Below are 18,729 nucleotides of genomic sequence, written 5' to 3' on the forward strand. Positions count from 1 at the left end.
AGAGAAAAAATATATATATTCTGTATTTTTTTAAAAGTACAAGGTGTTAAGGATGTTTTTAAAGTGCATTAAAATTAGAAAAACATTCTTTAATAGATTTCCAAATCTGTGTGAGGTCCTGCAGGAATTAAAAGGTGCCTTGAGGTGAAACTATAGCAACTCAGTAGTAGTCAGCTCTGGCAGCCAAACAGACTCTGAAGACTGACTGTTTTAGATCTATGTCTATGACACAGACAAGAAGAGGCTGCTGTTCCCTCGGACCTGCAGCATTTGCCAGGCAAGGGCCAAGCAGTGGGCTCCACCTGGGCTGCCCAGGTAAGGGTGTTGAGAACAGGTGGCCTCACTCCCCCCTTTCCACAGCCAGCCACAGATGTAGCTGGTACTGGTGGGGATGCCCCATTAACAGGTTAAGCAGGACTATAAGGAGCAGCTTGCTGGTGATTTTTAGTTAGGGGGAAAAAAAGGATCTAAAAATGTATTTGTGCCTGGCACGGTTGATCTGCAGAACTAATCCTTTGCATTTCTTTTGCATCTTTCATCTGTGATTTCACAGTTAATTGACTTATCCATGCAATGTTCCTCTGAGGTATAGATTATCTCCACTTTCGTAGTGGTAAACCCGAGTGCATAGGGGTTTGAGAGGTAACTTGCCCTAAACTCTCAAGGGATTACAAGGCAGAGAACAGAGTAGACATGGGTGCCTCCTTTGCATCCCCAAGGTGGGTTCCCTCTTCCCATGGAGACACACAACAAGTCATGCTCCACATGGCAGCAGCCACCACTCTGCACCCACTGCCCCTCACCATTGCCCAAAACCTTCAGCAAGGATCTGTGGGTCTGTCCAGAGCATGAAGTGTGGAGCTGCTCGTCCCACACATGTGAGCCCTGAGGTACAAGTCAGGCTACTGCTCATGGGCAAATGCCACAGCCCCCACCATGTGGCTGGATTTATTTTTAGCTATCCCAGCATCAATAACCACAGCAGCACCGGCCGCATCGATCGCGCTGATGCTTTGAAGATCAATGCTCGTAACAGCCCTGGCTACAGCTCTTTGGAGTGATCAAAGCTCCATCCTCCCCTCCTAAGGCTGAACTTCATCCCTCTGGAAGCTGCGGGTGACTTTCACCTGTTACATGCTTCAGATTACACCTATATAACTCCTGTAAGGATTCATAGAATACAAGCATTGGCCACCGTTGTATCAATAGCAGACAAGCCCCATCCCACGGATTTCTTTCCTTGACTAAATGGACTCCTTCCCCAGACCTTTTACAGTGTGTTTGTACAACGATGCTGCCTTTTAAATTGTTTTAAATAAACAAAGTAAGGTAAAGAAGGAAGGAGAACTAAGAAGTGCTCATATCATCACAAATGCAGTAGCAGGTGAAAAGCAGGTGCGGAAACACTTTACAGAAAATTTGGAGGAAAGTTAAGTGCCTAGCAGTCATTACACCCACGTGATGCTAAGACTTTAGTGAATGGTAATTGTTTAATTTATTGAACTCTGCAAAGATAATGGCCTTTGCAAATATCCCAAAAAAAGGTTTTGGGCAGATTTCAGGCTTTTGCCACATGTTGTAGAACACCCACCATTATAGAAGTTCAGCTCCATCATCACAGTGATTGCTTTTCTTGTTGCATGCAAAGTATTTCAGATGGGCAATCAGGGTGTTAGGATAGTGAGTAGAAACCTTAATGATATGCTGTCATCCTTATTTCTGTCAGGACTGTGGCACAGGAAACAAAGAAAAATGCATTTTTGTTGGGCAGTAAGGGCACATGTCACCTTTTCCTAGCACAGGTCAAGGGAACTGAGCCTTAGAAGTGCCAGTTCATTCCAGTTACTATAAAGAACTTATAATGGACCAGCTAAACTGGAGCAGTATCACACTATAGATATTTGAAGTTGGCTGAGATGAATCCCACCTCTGACCTGTCTTGATGAGTTTTCTTGTTGTTTCCAGATAAAGAAAGTCTGGGGTCCCTGAGTTTTAACAGCATCCAAAAGTGCCATAAAATCCAGCATCAGATATTAATTCAAATGAGGTTTTTATGCAAGTGGGGATTGTTGTTTAGGCTGAAAACAGGCTGATGATATATATTCATTATATGTAGGAGCTCTCCTGTGCCTTGCTGGGGATGCTGTGCCAGCGTCTTTATTTTACATCTTTATTGACATTCTGGGAGATGCATAAATGTCCCATTAGCCCAGTAAAGATGGCAAAACGAGACAGCAGGGAGACCTAGGATCAGAAATACTCTTAAAAGAATATCTACATGGCTGTGGTTCATGCAGTGAAAGGAGCACTCAAAAGGGGATAACACCTCTGCAGGCACTTAGAGCCCCTGCCCCAAGGAACCAAATCTGGGAGTTTCGTGAAAGTTTGAGAGGACCAAGAGTTTGAATGAGCTGAATGGACCTCTGATTTGCTTTAGCTCTTGTCTTCTTTCCAATGTCAGTGAAACCTTGGTCAGAAGCAATCACAGCTGGGACACACAGTCACCAATAGCTGGCTGGCCAAAGGACATCACCAGGGGGGCTTGGAGCACAAAGAGGACAATGACCCAAGGAGGGGCTCGCAGGCAGCTACCGAAGCAGCCATGGGCATAGCATAGCTAGAAATATCCACTACAACATAAGCCAACATGCTATCAACACCAGTTTTTATCTGGGGGAGTGACAGGAGCCCCAGCTGAGATGAAAGGGAAGGGATGTCTGTCTCCTACCCCAGAAGTGATAATCTAAGTGATAGTGATGACTCCGAGTTTACAAACAGTTCTCTGGTTCTAGAGACTGGGATTCATCAGGGATGAACAAACTAATATAAAAATACCTAAAATGAAAAAGTGTAGGATCATCATGAAGAAAAAAAGGTATCACGTGTTTCCCTTGGTCTTGTGCTCTGGCATGTGATTACGTCCTGTGAAGCACTCCATGAAATAAGGGGAGTGCAGGATCTACCTCAGACGCCATCATACGGGGGATCCTCCTGCCTACAGAGTGTTTTACATACAGATATATTTCCTGAGACCTGCAAAATTCTCCCCCATCCTGCACCCTCGGAGGGATCAAAACTGCACATACACTTTGGAGAAGAGATGGTCTCTGGTGGCTCTTTTCAGTTGGGGTTCTGATTTGCATCAAAACTAACCCAGCCTCTAAAGATTAAAGAATCTCTGCATGAAATAGTATTTTATAGGACTCCTTTTGGGCACCCACAGATTATTATTATTATTATTATTATTATTATTTTGTACTTTGTCAACCCCTTTCTTACCCTGTCTTCAAGTTCTGCTTTAGCCCAAGCCCTTCTGTTCACTCCCTCCTTTTCTCATCTTCTCCAGGTGGAAATACCACCATCCAGGATTTGCACAGTTGTAATGACATTACACTTCAGAGAAATGGCTATTTCTCACTTAATGCCTTGTCTGCCCTGTGAGAGCTGGTCTCCTCTTCCAGCCCACACAGAGATGTGTCCATAGAGCATCAAGTGCATTTAAGAGCATTTGCAGAGTATCTGGGAGTCACCTTGCATCAGAGGTTGTGTTTTTAGAGACATGAGGTGGCTATAATCAGATTTCTAACTGAGAATATAATAGCTGTGCTTTAGCAGAGTTGTAGCTTTAGGAAATAGTGTTTAATTTGACAGAGATATTGACAGGGATGGGATTGGAGTTCTTTATTTTGGAAAACCAGCTTCTGTTATCCTGTTCTGTTGATTTCTTCTCTCAAACCAAACACAAACACTCAGTGTTTGTTGCTTTCCACATCATGCCCTGTTTGAATGGTTCCTGAAGTGGATGAATAAATCATCTGACTGTTGAAACTGCATACATAGACCTAATGCTCTAGTGAAAGGCTTTGTGTGTGTTTTGACTGTTAACGTCCAGAACAGCAAATATACCTAGCAGCAAAAGGAAAATATAGCTCAGTTGCTATTTAGGGAAAGAAGTCCCTTCATATTTCTAGCACATATTTTGTCAGAAGACTGAGAAGGATGCTCAGCCTCGTGATGGTACCTGCTGGGAGCCAGGACAGCCAGAGGCCATTTTCTCTGCTGGGGCAGAGATTTTGCACAGCAATTCTCAATTTGAGTCTGTAAGCCCTATCTCTACAACTCCCATTTTTCATCTCTAGATCTTCCCAGTGAGCCAGGATAGAGGCAAGAAAAAAGCTAGCAAGAGCCTTGCCCAAGCCACCAAGGCAGAGCCTGATCCTGGGAATCTGCTTATTCAAACACAGCAGTCCGCATCTCTGCTGGGGTGGTTTATTTGTGTGATAGGGAGGCAGATTTTCCTTCCTAAACTGCCACACTGGCTTAACAGGAATTGTCATAACAATGGCTGAGATCATTATGTGTTGTAGAGATAAATGCCTTTCAGTTACTGGAGGAGGATGGACAGACCCTGATGGTCCTGCTAAGCAGGGCAGGATGCTGAACTGGCTTTGCTGTAAGCCAGAGTCTTTCTCAGACTTGTACAATGACCTATGGTCCTCAGATAAGACTTTTTTGTGTCTGCCTTCCAAATCTGGAAGGCAGCTAAATCAGCCTTATTAATACCCTGAGACTTTAATATTCATCATACTGCTTTTGCTTTTGTGGAAAAAGCCTGTTCTGGAAAAAAGGAGGTCATTAGAGCCTTAAAGATGAAGTCCAGTAAAATAACTGGTGTTTCTAGCCCTTACTAGAATTGGTGCTGTACAAGGGTAAGTGGCAAATGATTTTGAAACCAATTACTCATGCAAATGCTGCATCAGTGGAACAGCTTGCAAAGAGCAGGGGTCTTGCATCCTCAGAGGCAAGTCCCTCTCCCTCTGTACCCACAGAGCAGATCTCAAAGGACTGCATTGGCAACCTTGGAGAGGAAAACCTTTCTCCATTGAAAATACGCCCTACAACCAGCAACAAACAAACACAGATCCAGTTTCTCAGTGCTGCCAAAGCAACACACCCAGTACAGCACTGTTCCTCCCCTCACATCACCGACAAAGCTGCCAGCTGAATTGCGCCTCTATCCTTGGTGCCTTGGCGTGGTACCAAGCAGGAAGCACACAGATCAGCTTTTGGGATCCCAGCAGCTTTTGCAGGGTGGCTAAGCTCAAAAAAGAGCCCAGAGCCTTGCCACTGGCTAGTAAAAAGAGCACATCTCACTCTTAAAATCATTGCCGAGATTCTGGCCTTTCAGAGAACAAAGCTTTATATATGCCAGGAGATTCCTTCAAAGTGAGATCAGATACATCACATTTTTTAACCTTTTTTATAACTTCACCTATAACTAAAGAGGAGACTGAAGAGGAAGTGCTATCCCAGAGAGAATGCACCTAGCCATCAGCACAACCCACAGTCAGTGCCAGGCTGCATCCTCCTGGCACCTCTTGGAGATGGGAGTCCCCAGGCTGGCAGTGCTGTGAGCTGCACCCACATGGGTGGGCACCTCTTCCCCATCCCACCCTAGCCAGTGCTGTTCTCACTTCCCTTTGCCATCCTCAAAAAAACCAGCTTGCTTATCACCAGGAGGTGCCAAATCTGCCTGCACAGTCTGGGCAGTAGCAGGTGGGACTCACCACCATGTCCACCACCTTTGCCTTTTTTTAAAATGTATCATATAAAAAGGCACATAAAATTATTCATAGTTTGGGCTTTTGGGTGGTTACACCCCTTTTTTTCACTGCTCACCATTTTGGGAAAAAGGAAAGAAAGGAATTTCAGGACATTTTTAGGTGTGTGTTTTTCCTGAATGAATGAAAGAAGGTTAACTTGATTAATTCATTTATTTTCTGCAGCACAGAGAATTAATTGTTGAAAGCAGATATTTTTATTGGGGGCGGGGGGGGGGGGGGGCGGGGCAGGAAAAAAGCTCTCAAAGGGACTGTTTCCCGCAGAGTGCAAGCAAATCTTTCCCATTTTTAGGTACCCCATGAAAAGTTTCCTTTCATGAAAAGCAAGGGAAACCTGGAGAAGCAGTGATGAGAGAAGCACAGTAGCAATAATATTCATACCATTTGGAAGCAAATGTTGTGCTTATGGGAAGTATGCAACAAAAATAAAAAAAACCCAAGCATGAAAGGCACTCCGAGTGTTAAATATTCATTAGTATTCCCCGCACCGCCTGTTCTAAATATAAGATACGTTTCAGCACAGCCCTGGTGTGTGACTGGGATGTTTTCCCCTCCCTTACAGGATGCTATAGCCATTCAGCTGGCGGGGCGTTGCCATGGCAACACCGCGATGCTACCTTTTGTTAGATGAATGAAATGACCAGTGGCGAGGTCAGCCAGGGGCACACGTGCAGGGTAGGCTGCATCCATTGTCCCTGTCACAGGCAGGTCTGGGGGCGGAAGGCAGGAGGAGATGGCAGCTTTTTTCATCACAGAGCAGTGGAGATTTGGTCCAAATCCAAATTGCCTCCGTTTTTCAGGGCTGGTACAGGCAGCACAACTTGGCTCTGTGTTGGCATCCCCACCCCAAAGGTTAGGAAGTGATCAGCTTACAGAATTTTATCCCAGCTTGGATGCACCTGCAAAGGGTGAACAAGAGGAAAACTGAGGGCTCAAATACATACCACTGAGTTCTGCTGTTTCAAGGACCCTCAGCCAGTAGTCTGACAGTGAACATAAGGATTTTTTGGGCCATTTTTCCTACTACTGGGCACACAGGGCAAGATTCAGCTCCAGAGTCAGGCAGCTAAATTCAGCCATTTACATCTACATGGCTAAATATCAAGAGACATCTCTGCTCTCCTTCTGGTCCATGGAGCTCTGTCAATGTAGTCAGCAGAGCCTAGAAAGAGACTGAGCTCCAAGGCTGAATCCAGGTAGGACATACCAGGTTCCAGCTAGACAGACATCTGCTTTGGTCTGCTGTCTAGAGTCCAGAAGACATTTAAATTATGACAGTCTATGAGGGGGTTGCAAGGTTTCTTACTCCCATGATTAGCTAAGTGTGATTAGTCAAGAGTGATTATATTCCCATCTTTTAGGATATGGTGGTCTGAATCCAAGACAGGATGAACCTCTGCAATACCTGTGCAAACCAGACAAGTTGGTCCCTCCTTCTGCAGATGGAGAACCTGAGATACGCTGGGTGTAGCTGCCCAGGATCTGAGTCAAATGCTGCTCCCTTCTCCAGAAAAAGAATGAGGATGCAAGTGTTCACATGCTCCTTTTGCCTTTTCAGTGCCTTTGATCTGAAATCGCAGGAGCAGAGGCTGTGGAACAAGTCTGCAGTAATTTGAGCATTACTGTGAGCTATGCAGAGGAACGAGGTGTCAGACCATGGCACACACTGATGGGGCATTGCTCCCCTGGCTACAGCAACTAAAGCTCTCATTTTAAAGTGAAGATAAACTTCTCTGGCTCCCACAGCTGTAAAATTACTGCTCTGAATGTGAAGGAGGGGGTGCAAACAGTCTGAAGCACAGCAAGAGTGTTCATCCTGCTCCTGTAGCACAAGAAGGGCGGGTTGGTGGCTGCCCAGGCTAAAGGAGAGGATCTGCCTAGATGCTAGCACAGCTCTAATCTGACCTGGTGCCAGGAGTTTGAGAGGAGGACGATGTAGTGCACAATACCCATCCATCCACTGATGTTCCAGCTCTTACTGGAAATTGCCAGGCTTTCCAAAGAGCCAAGACAAAACTACTCACAGGTAGAATCACTTGGGTCCCCAGGTCCCACTGGTGAAGGTGGGTGTGAACAGACCTTCCTGTCACACACACCACTTCAGCTGTGGCTCACAGCAATGCCATGCAGAAGCTGAGAACTGACCCAGGGACCCAGAGCATCCTTGGGATGCAGCTGGGGGTCACAGCCTGCACTCCGTGGATAGGCAGACTCACTGCTGGCTCACAGCCACGGGTGCTGCTCAAACAGCACCATACTCTTTCCCATTCCTGCTCATCCTGCTGAGCTGGGCTCTGCTCTGACTCATGCAGTATCAGCACAATTCCCAATCCATTCAGATCAGAGAGGCTTTGAGTGCTGCTGAACCGGAAAGGCCCCAGCTTGCTTTTCTGGTCCCAGATTGAATTACTCTTTTGGACTTTAGAAGAAATGCTTTTTTTTTTTTTTTTTGCTTGTAAACAGATAACATAAGGGAAGGTCATGAGGCCCTGTGGTTTAGCCTAGTTCAAACCAGAGCTGATCTTTAAGAGAACTGGGTGTTCATATGCTGCCATGGCTGCATCATCTACATTATCATATTGCATTAAATCTTGACTACCTGGCCTGACATCTCCAAAATACCCAAAAGCGCCTCTCTCTTTACATTCCTCTTGAGGCTTTGGACAGTCAAATTCCCCTGATGATTTGGACAAGATGCACAGACTTGTAAACCTCTCATCAGAGTCTGGCACAATGCTGTACAGCAGAAAAATCACAGTGGCCTTGTCTTACTGGAGCCTGGAATTCCTGCTGCCATTTATTCAAAGTCTTATTAAAGCCTTGTAAATACCAGTAGCAAAACATATTTATATACAACCAGCAAGAAATGGATGGCCTGCCAGCATTCTACAGTCTCTTTAGCTATGGAAAACTTATCTCTGCCTTCAGTATAATATGATCAGATTTGTTCACATTTGATAAGAACCTGAATTTGGCTGAGAACAGTTAATTATCTTTGAAATTAATATTAATCACTGTAGGGGGTACCTCCCCTCCCTGTTTTTACCCCATAAAGAATAATAAGGAAAATGGCCTAAAACTACAATATCTACATGGTCAAAAGGACTGGAAGAGATAGAGAGGAAAAGGGATGTGTGGGGTTGAACACCCTCACATGTATCACTGTCTGGGAGCGCTTCTGCTGGGGCTTAAAGAGCAGGAGTTTTGTTTGTCTCTGGGTTCATCCCAGACTTTCCACCCTGGGATGCCATGAAGCAACCATGACACCACCATGAATGTTTTCCTTTGCATCTTCTCCCTCTCAGTGTAGCCTCCAGGAGCCTGGGCTGAGCATGAAGAATACATGGGGTCAGAGAGGGTCCCTGGTCTGAGCAGCCAATTACTTTGAGAAGGAATTGGTCTCTCTTTTTGGTTTTGCAGGAACCTCAGTGGCTGGCTTGGACCAGAAGGCAGAGTTTTAGATGGTGAAAGCTAAATGAGGTGAATCCCCATCATCATCCAGAGAACGTGGTATTTTCAGGAGTTTAACCAGACCCAGCTCAGTGCCTGAATCAGACAGTGACTGTCCCTGAGCTTGTAGCTTTGGGGCCTAAGAGTTGACATTAAAGGGCATTAGAAATTTCCACCTGTAATATGCTCCAACCAGCCTGACAGTGGTTTTTCTAACGCTAAAAATCTAGTTCTGGTGGTGTAACAGGGTTTTTATTTTGCTTTTGGACAGCAGTTGGGTACTGGTATGTGGAAGGTCAACCTCTGGGCTGAGGAAGGGGTTTCCTTTTTGTGCCTGTGTTAGGAAGTGAGGTGGCCCCAGGGGGAGCTGACCTTCGGCACAGTGATGGGCAGCTGTGCTCATCTGATGGCATTTCAAAAGGGTTTTACTTTGGACTGGTCTAGTCTGGTCCTGTGGACTGAACACTGGTGTGTTTGCAGGTCTGAAACTTGGTTTTAGTTGGATTTTTTTTCTGAAAGAGATTCAGTCCTAGCATCACTTCATGATGGAAAACAAAATGCATAAAGCAGGAGCAATAAGGGAATTTTCCACAAAAGCATGCTCTGATCTGAATTAAAATGCCAATAGAAATTCATTCAGGGAGTATCTTTTGCTGACCAACTTTGCAGGAGTATATTCCTTTTGTTTAGTGAGCTTTTCTTCTTTCTCTCCCTGAATTCCCGGCTGACAATTGTCAGGAACTCCCTTTCAGCGTGGGTTTGGTCACTCTCTGACAGCAAACGCGCCCAGCAGAAAATGCTCCAACTGTTGGCGTTCCCCGAGCAGGGAAAACCTCCTGGGCTGAGGCTTGGAATGAGGATTACACCCTTTTAAGTCAGTCGCGGGGAATCCACGATCTTGCACGGTGACGAAGTTTTCTGGGTGCTTTCCTCGGTAGCACGGAGAGCGGAGGAGCATCAGCCGCACACGGGCGCGTTCGCAGCTCGGTCCCAGCGGCACAATAGGCAGGGCAAGGTCCCACACCTTCCTCCCCAGCGCTGCCGCCGACCGGAGCCCCGCGGCGGGGCTGGGATCGCCTGTCCTGTGCTGAATGCATTACGTAAGGCAGGGATCGTTTGTCAGCCGCGATGGTACAAACATAGCTGCGGGCAGATTATGCACAGAGAGCGAGAGAGGAGGCAGAGGGAGGAAGGTCTCTCCAGGAACGGTGCTCCACGCGGCTGAGGATTGCAAGTTGGCAGGTTGGCAGCTGGCTGAGCTCCCGTGAAGGGTGTCGCTGGCGGTCCCTGACATGCTCTTGTTCGTGTGGGATGCTTGAGACAGGCACGAGATACTAAGTTGGGGGACGAGGATTGGCATGAGGATCGGACCAAAATGGAAGGGCTTCTGTCTCCGATGAGAACGAAGGTAGGGAAAGATGTTAATATCTTTCGAAGCTGAATTTACCCGAGGAGGGGAAGGGGAGTAGCGGGGCTAGCTCTGTGAATAGGGGGCTTGCCGGGCTTTTGTCTCTTTTCTTTTCCCTCTCTTTTTTTTTCCTTCTTCTTTTTCAAAACTATGGTCGTGAATGTAACTCGGCAGAGGAGCGACAGCAGTTGCCTCCAAGAGGGGAGTAACGCATCACTCTTCCTCGACAGAGATGACCTTTGTAAATGAGTTTGCCTTTTGGAGTAGACAGCCATATTTTTGTTTGAATTTCCAGTTGGAGGCTCTCATTGTGTCTGTGTGTCTGTGCGTGCTCCCCAGGGAGCCGGTCGGGGGAAGCGTACCTGCGGCACAGGGACGGATGGGGACACTGGGCTACCCCAGCGTGGTGTTTTCAGCAGCAAGGGAGACATGGACAAGCAAAGTGGGTGGTTTTGTGCCCAAATACCCTGCCAGGGTGAGAGACCTCTTGTTGTGGATCCAGAGCAGAAAGCTGTAAAAGAGAGTGAGTGTGCAGAGCTAAGGAATTGCTGCACTTGTCTGCTGCCTTCTCACACTCCCAACTCTCTTTAAAGGTTTGACATTAATCCTCATTATTAAAGAAACTTGAATTCCAGCGGGGAAAAGACAGAGAAAAAACAGTGATGGTTTAGTTTGTAAAATTTCTTCCTGCGACATTATTTCTTTGTGGTCCTGGGGGATAGACTGAATCCTGATTGTATTTTATTTAGTTACTGCCTCCATCCCATGTGGTAACTGCCTTGAGTAAACCCTTCTGATTCCTGTCCATCACCACATTCAATCCAACCCTATTGTATTCCATCTCAAGACTGGAAGAATTGGAATTCAATGGCAATTCTTGCTGGCAGCAGGGTATCTTCATATGTCTTAGATGCAAACAGTTTTGAAGGGGCAGTCAAACCAGAGTTGCTTTCTATAAATGCCAGACTTGAAAAAATTCTGAGAAATTGTCTGGTCCAGCCCTTTTGCTGAAGCAGATGAGCTAGTCTGGTCTCCTCAATTACATCCCTGCCATCCACTATCCTAAATTAAAGGCTCTTCAATGATTGAAAGTCTTTTCAATATTAAAACCAAGAAAAGTGATTTAAATAAAAATAATTTGCCAGCAAATGTCTGCACTGAAATTCTCCAGGGGAGTAATTTTTTTTCCACTTTAGTTCAGGTTTTTTTGTCTTGCACAGTAAGTTGATAATTTAAAAAGGACCTGCCAACTTCATATAGCTCTCCATTACCAAGAACAATGCTATGGGCAGTTTTTAGAATGTAAGATTTATAAGGGATTATAGACCTAGCCATTCATATCTCTCATTACTGAGGAATACATACATTAATGTTAGGCTTTGTAAGGCATTTCTCAGTATTATTTTTTTAAAATCAGATAATAGAGGAAAGCCCAAGCAGCTGCCCAACATTTCCATCTCATTTCCATTATTAGAAAATGTAACTTTCATCGCTCTAGCTGATGTTTCCATTCTGCTCCTCTAACCAGGCTTGAAATGACTGCTGGAGGCAGTCTCTCCCAGGACTGGTGTGCTCTCAGGCTGATGTGTGGATTACAGTCAGACGTGTGTAGTATCAGCACCTGCAGCATGTGTGAAGCTATAAAAATTACAGAGTAGAGTAAGGGAAGTGGTCCAGGACTGGGTATTCTGTTTGTTCATCTGACCTGCTTTGTAGCTGGAATGTAAATCCTAATAATGCCATCCATAAAGTGTAATCTCAATTGCCACTATCAGGTTATTTATTGATCCTATAGAAGAATATACTTGGCAATATAGACATGACCCTTTGGATCACAATCTGCCTTAATATTAGAGAAGGGGAGAGATTCTGAGCTCCTTTGTGTGTGGGAAAATCTTCTCAAGCCAAAGCAATGTGATTTTAGATCATCTATTGCAATGATGTAAGATCAACGGGATTCTCTGGAAAATCCAGATCCTGACGTTGGTGTTACGTTGCTGTTAATCTGGAGTAGCTCCATGGCAGCTGATAGAGATATTCAAATAGACGCTGCGAAATAAAGGTCAGGATTTGGCCCTTACATCTTTACCTTTCAGAGAAATAACAATGCATAGATCACTTGAATAGATTTAAAAACTAATATAATTTCCAAGATGCTTCATGGCTGGCAGTGGCTCCCTGCTCCCTGCTAGAAAATCAAGTGTAAAATCTATTAACTCCCCAAATACAACCTTAATATGTGATGACTACACAAAAAAACTTGACAACAGCGAGGCTGCTGATGTGCCGAGACCCCTGCCTGTCACACCCTAATACTGCCTCATTTTTCCCCCTCTATTCCCCCGTCTGTCTGATCCCATCTGTTGTCACTTGTTTTACACTAAGGCTGCAACTGTTGGAAGCCAGTTAGAAGTTTTTTGTCCTTTGGTTTATACAGTGACATGAAGGACAGTGGGCTTCTGGTCATTTCTGGCAGAGCCGCCTGGAGAGAGCCTGGAGCATCTGGGAGCTCCAAGATTTGAACCTGTGCGAAAACATCTCCCTGTCACAGTGAAATGCACATAAAGACTCCGTTTTATCCTTAGAGTTCCAAGCAGCTCTATTTAGCCTGCTCAAATTTAGACAGAAAAATAAAATCAAACTATTTTCTTTGTTTCCATGGGTAAGTAGGAGGAAGAGCTGACTCCGCAGGTGCTTCTCACAGTCTGTCACCACTGGGTGAGAACAGTCTATATCTGCCTCTCATAGCCAAATGCAAGGGTCCCTGGAATGAAATTGAGGTCTAAATCCCTTCAGGTGGACTTGGATGAATCTCATGGTGGCAACTGAAAATAAGATTGCTGTCAGCTCTTTGGTCCCTATTGTTCACAGAGGTTGTCACTCCACGTCAGAGCTGGCAGGGGGACAGGTGGGCACATCTTGACTAGAAAAGTCCAGTTTATTGTGCAGGAGGGCTGGAGTTGAGACACTGAACAGAGTCATGGACACGATGTCCTCACTTCTCCAACCAGCTCCATGGCAGGGCTTGCCAGCAGAGGGCCGGGAATATACAACCAAGATCATACTTCATAGAGGACTTGTTTCTTATTCCACAAGGTAATAACCCATTTGGCTCCTGGGCTGTACTGGGTGATCATACAGTGGGTACTTAGTAACTTAGGAACTCTTTAAAATATTTGGTAAATTGGGTATTAAACATTAAGCACATTACACCGTGTAATGGACTCCACTGCAGCAAGCCGTGGGTGATTAAAATATTTCTGCTTTTGTATAACCAAGGTGCACAAATGCAGGAATTCAAGGGAAAGGGAAGGGTTACACGGTAAAATGGGCTGCTATATCAAAATTCAAGCAGATCAGTAGAACACACTGAATAGGGAAGTTACTGAATTTTTTTGTTGATGGTTAAATTTCACTTGATTAGAAGTAATGGTGGGTTGTAAATATTTGGTGGGTTAATGGAGATACTTATAAATATTACCAGAACCAGTTAAATTCTGTAGCCTAGGATATCTGAGCCCCCTTTTTCAAAGCAAATGAATGTACACAATAGCAATGTCCCCATGCCACCTTAAGAGACTGTGAAGTTGATTGAGTACCGCAAAATGAAAAGAATGAAGAAATGCATAAATATTGCACTCCTTTTGTTAGCCTCCATTTTAATTTGTTTTATAATCCTCAACACATGCACAATTTGCCTTAACCCTCAGCGCATCGCCTTCAGCAAATTACACTGGCATAAGAATTTCAGTAATTTCAGTTTCTCTGCTGCTGACACTTGCCAGTGCATGCTACTGAATTTGCAATGAGCACCTGGCTCGAACCATGCAGAACTGGCTACTGCTCTATTTTCCTTTCAGAAGCCTGTGTTTGGCGCTTTTTTGTTTATCAAAGCACTGCTTCTCTTTCAGAACAGCTGAAAGAACTTTTTCAGTGAACTTTTCGTCTGTTCAGAAACACACGAGGAGGGTAAATGGAGATTAATTACTGTCAAATTTACTAAGCTTTGCATCCAAAGATAATGAATTTTGAGTGTTCCTGTGCACAGCAAATTCAGCAAGGGAACTCAGTAAATAATGTGTGTAGTATTTAGATAGTGCTCTTTAAGCATTAATGGGGCTGTTCTCATTTATTGAATCTTATTAACTTTATCTGTTTATTGTAGATTTTGGGGATTAGCAAACTCCCATGGCGTTATTGTTAGTTTGTTAAACCCTGTTGTCTCTGTTTTCAAAGCCATTTAGTTTTTGACCACTGGATCTTTCACAAAGGATGGTTAAGTTGTCCTTGTGCCTTAGAGAAGTTCACAGTGGCTCGAAGCAGAGAAACTTGGGGAAGTATCCTCTATGCTGAGAATCCTAAGTAGCAAAGGCTGTGACAGCTGGCCTTTGAGATTGTCAGGGGAGGAAATCAGGAGGGGAAATTACCTCCGGGAAAGTGAAGTCTGGAGTTTGGGTTACACCTATGGACTGCTGTAGTCTTTCACCTTTCTTGCATGGCACTGAAAACAAGTTTATATAAGCAGGTTTTTTGTGCAGCTGCATGCAGCAAAACATTTGAACAGATTCTAACCTTTAATCTCGTCAGTTTTCTTGCAGAAGTTCAGGCTAGGATCCTGCACTGTCTGGACAGCTATGCATATTAAAATCACTTTACAGCACTCTCGTAGAAGCCAAGAGGCAGAATAATTGCCTGTGTTGTGAAACCAGTCCTGATGTTTTTAAGAATACCAAAAGACCAAAAGACAAAAGTTGTCCCCCGTCCCTCCAAAAGCATTCACGTTCCTCCTATGGAGTCTCAGATCCCTGTTTTGATACAACTGTGTTTTTCACTCCCATTTTGAGTATCCCATCAAGATAGACACACACCAGTGCTAATGACACAGAGTGAGATTTCCAAAGCCATTTATTTCTGGGGTTTCTGATGTCCCAGATGGAGTAACTTCACATGGGCAGTGAGCACACAGACACAAACACAACATTTCAGGTTCCTGTGCAACCACCCACGAGCTGATATGGACACATGAAGCTCGTAGCATGGGAAGTGCTGGTGTTCCCTCAGCAGCCCTTCCACAGGGCCCCTGCACAGGCTGTCGAGCAGCTGAAGGGGTACCTCCTTCCCTGCCTTATTATCAGTTTGACACAGAGGTTAATGAGGCCATATGTAATTCTCTGAGCTTGTAGATGGCTAAAAAGAAAGGCAGTTCAAGAAATAATGGAGTCCTATGTCTCCTACTGTTAATCATAATTTTATAAATACCTGGGAGAGAGGATGTAGGGGCATAACTCAGAGCAGACTTTGGCTTTGGAACAGCTGTACCATAACATTATGCCTCTGGAAAAGCAGAACCGTTTCTGTTCTGTAACATTTCCTAAACCCATTCAGATTTAAAGACAATATATCACTGAACATAAAGCCGAAAGGTTATTTTTCCTCCCCGGCTGTGCTTTGCAGCAGAGCAGTGAGCTCCATGCCTGACTGGGCATTCGTCAGCAGGGTGGGTTATTTACCATACAGAGAAAGGAAACTTTATATACCCTGGGCAGGAGCCAGAATCTGCGCTGTTAACGGGAATTGCACTGCGGAGCGCTGGGAGATCAGAATCCAGCACAGGGACTTGTATGCTTAGTGCAGGATCATGAGAACACAATCCCTGTCCCCAAATGCTCCCTACTGAAGGTTGGGTGGAAATGGGGGCATTTTGCTTCTGTTTTCAAAGAGGAAGGATTGTGGTTCCAGTTCTGGTATCTCACCCATGATCCAAAGCCTGGGGGGTACTGTCCATTCTCAGCATCCTCAGGAGCACAACCGAGTCCAGGCTACACTATCCTAGGACCTAGCTACACTATCCTAGGACCTACCCTTGGCTGCACACCAGGTTGAGTGGGTTCAGCTCTTGCTGAGTTCTCCCGTGACTATCAGACAGCCCCTGAGATGAACCAGGATAGTCACAATGCTGGGATTGCTTTGCCTTTCACAGACAGTTTGATCCCCCCTCTGCCATCATCAGCTCAGCATCAGGACCACATCACTGGGAGGTGCAGTTAGGCTTGGAACACTGTTGTGTTGGAGCCTGGAATGATTCACAGCATGCCTTGGTGACCAAAGCTCTCACAGTGTGTGTCAGATACCACTGGGTTCTTTCAGAGGATGGAAATAGGAACTACTCTCACGTGCCCTGCTCACCTCCCAGTGTCCAGACACCATGTCTCAGCTCAAGCCATCCTGCACCCTGGCCTCAATTCTCCATGTCTTGCTCAGCCTGTGCAAAGCCAGGCTGCAGCAGAGGTGCCCAGGAAGGTCTTACATTCCCTAAGCCTTCATGTGGCTGATGTTGCCTGAAAGTGCCCAAGGACCTTCTCTTGGCTTCCATGGGACCTAAGACTGGGGGGCTACGTAAAGACCACAGAGGTACCAAAATGAAATTAATAACAACAATCACAGCAATAACAACATAATAATAATTGATAATAATGTTTAAAATGCAGTATGGCAAGGCATGGACTGGAGGGAATAAAATTGATAACGACAGCACTAAGAGCATAAAGCTTGCTAGCTCAGTGTGTGGGTCACAGGCTTCTTTAGGAAGTGCAGAGAAAATACACTGGTGAGTACTCATCTTCCCAGTCGTTTCATTAAGTATTTTACTTAATGGCAGCTGTTGGCAAGGCAATTGGCCACCCTTTTCAAACGCAGGACTCAGACAGACACCCACTCTTAAGCTGTGAATCACAGGTTGCATTCCCTGGGGAAGGTCACAAAGTCTTAACTGCTGCAAATATGGGAAAGCTGAAAAAATGAGAAAGTTATGAGCAAGATGATTATGGAGCAAAAAATGATGGTTGCCCCAAAATGCCAGCCTGGTAGTTATCTACAGAGAAAAACAGCTCTCCTGCACATCTGCCTGATATATTAGGTCATTTTGAAGGCAGTTGTTGGTAGGGACTGCATGTGTTTAATGTTTGGGACTATATACAATGCAATAAAGCATTTGCACGATGCATATTTCATGTAAAAAATATCTGAGCCATAACCAGTGCATACCAGTATAGCTCTCAGCACCCCAGCACAGACTTCAGTAATGTAGACTTCAGTAACTATTTCTTATAGTATTTTACTGGATTTTAATAAATGTAAAAGATGTGTGCAGCTGGGCTTGTGGGCTTTCTTCCTGAGAACACACACCTAATGTACCTTAACTTTCCCTGCGTGGCTCTTTTATCTACATTGCAACATAAACCCCACCAAATCTATGAGACCAAAATTCTGACCCCGTTTGGGATTCAGCCAGCAAGACAAAAATCCCAGGCCCTTCAGGTTGTTCCAGTTCAGAGACCAGAGGACAGATGCAGGTGTCTTTCTGATGGGATTTACAAACATATTGCAATGTCATTAAACATACAAAGTCCTGTTTCCCTGACCACAGCAGATACCAAACAAATGAGAGAGCAGTTTCCCTGCTCAGGGTGGCTTCTTTCATGCAACATTCATCCACACCTGTTTTCCCTCAGTGTCTTGATCCTTGGCTCAGTTATCCTCTGAGGGAGGGATTCCCCCCTCCCTTATACAGTCACAGAGTATCACAACACATGGCAGACCAGCTAAGGGAGTCAATTCCTTCTTCATCTCAAGCTCCAACTCCCCATTTTGGTGATTTGTTTGGGTTTTTTTAGGAAATGCCCTTGTTCCTTTTGTGCAGGAGCTCAGCTGTTGTGGAGGTGCTGTGTTGCAGCTTCCCAGCACCCAACATCTCTCCGTGTTCAGAACAGGAGAATCTTCCCAAATGCAGCTGTCCTGAGGCAGAGACATTGACTTGGGTCCCACATGACAGGCTGAACAGCTATTTAAGGCTGATTTAGTAGTAAATGCAGTATAAATATCAGCAGTAAAAACGCACCACTCCTTTTTATTAACAGAATCTTGTTCATGGCTCTCCCATGCAACAAACACCAGAGGAAAGTGGTGGCTCTCATGACATGACATGGGGTCACCTGGGCCACAGCTCTGACGAGGAACAGCCCAAAGCAGCAGCCAAACCCATTCCAGTCCCTCTGAAAACAGGCAGATATCATCACTCTTCTGTTCTTGGTAGCACAAACACTTGCAAAGCTTGGCTGTGCTGAAGGAACATTAAAGGTAGAAGCCATCTCCAGAGTAGACAGCACTCAAACCACTCGGGGCTTTGAAGACAGGAGGTCAAAAACAATATATCAAGTCAGTTATCAGCCTGTCCTGTCTTCCCTTCCTCCC

General features: G+C 45.1%; 1 protein-coding gene across 3 annotated transcripts in view; it reads left to right on the forward strand.

Annotated features, from left to right (window-relative positions):
• Nucleotides 1-18,729, forward strand: part of FRMD4A (FERM domain containing 4A) — a 358,272-nt gene that overhangs the window by 74,263 nt on the left and 265,280 nt on the right. Inside the window, exon 1 of one of the 3 annotated variants that reach the window (XM_032107904.1) lies at nucleotides 10,095-10,479. The exons of the other annotated variants lie outside the window; for them this stretch is intronic. Within the exon in view, the coding sequence (XP_031963795.1) occupies nucleotides 10,447-10,479 (33 nt within the window). The 5' untranslated portion in view covers nucleotides 10,095-10,446. Of the gene's footprint in view, nucleotides 1-10,094; nucleotides 10,480-18,729 lie in introns of those variants that run through there. 3 annotated transcript variants of the gene reach the window in all.

This window comes from Corvus moneduloides, chromosome 4, assembly GCF_009650955.1.
Source record: "Corvus moneduloides isolate bCorMon1 chromosome 4, bCorMon1.pri, whole genome shotgun sequence".
Lineage (NCBI taxonomy): Eukaryota > Metazoa > Chordata > Aves > Passeriformes > Corvidae > Corvus > Corvus moneduloides.